General features: G+C 52.2%; 1 protein-coding gene across 1 annotated transcript in view; it reads right to left on the bottom strand.

The window, feature by feature from the left end:
* Positions 1-279: 279 nt before the first annotated feature.
* The window catches only part of ETH_00039720 (uncharacterized protein), a gene marked incomplete at both ends in the record, with an annotated part of 1260 nt that continues 1227 nt past the window's right edge, over positions 280-312 (bottom strand). Inside the window, one exon of the mRNA XM_013374546.1 lies at positions 280-312. Coding sequence (XP_013230000.1) covers positions 280-312 — 33 coding nt within the window.

Below are 312 nucleotides of genomic sequence, written 5' to 3'. Positions count from 1 at the left end.
ACCTGCTCCTCCTTCGATCGTGCCTTGCTGCTACTGCAGCAGCTGCTGCTGCGGCTGAACTTTTGACTAAAACGCAGCAAACTTTTTATGGAAATATTAAATTCAATATGATGCATGCAGCAACTGAAGACCGCAGGGTTTGTGCTGCTGTCGCTCATGCTGTTGCTGCTACTGCTGCTATTGCTGCTATTGCTGCTAGTGCTGCTTTTGCTGCTGTTATTGCTCGAACCGTTGCTGCTTGTGCTGCTGCTTGTGCTGCTGCGCATGCTGCTGCGCATGCTACTCTGCCGGGCTGCTGCTGCTCGTGCTGCT

This window comes from Eimeria tenella, genomic scaffold (assembly GCF_000499545.2).
Source record: "Eimeria tenella Houghton genomic scaffold, Eth_scaff2115, whole genome shotgun sequence".
In the NCBI taxonomy this organism is placed as follows: domain Eukaryota; phylum Apicomplexa; class Conoidasida; order Eucoccidiorida; family Eimeriidae; genus Eimeria; species Eimeria tenella.
Note: the sequence above shows the minus strand (reverse complement) of the source record. Positions and strands in the feature narration are given on the sequence as shown.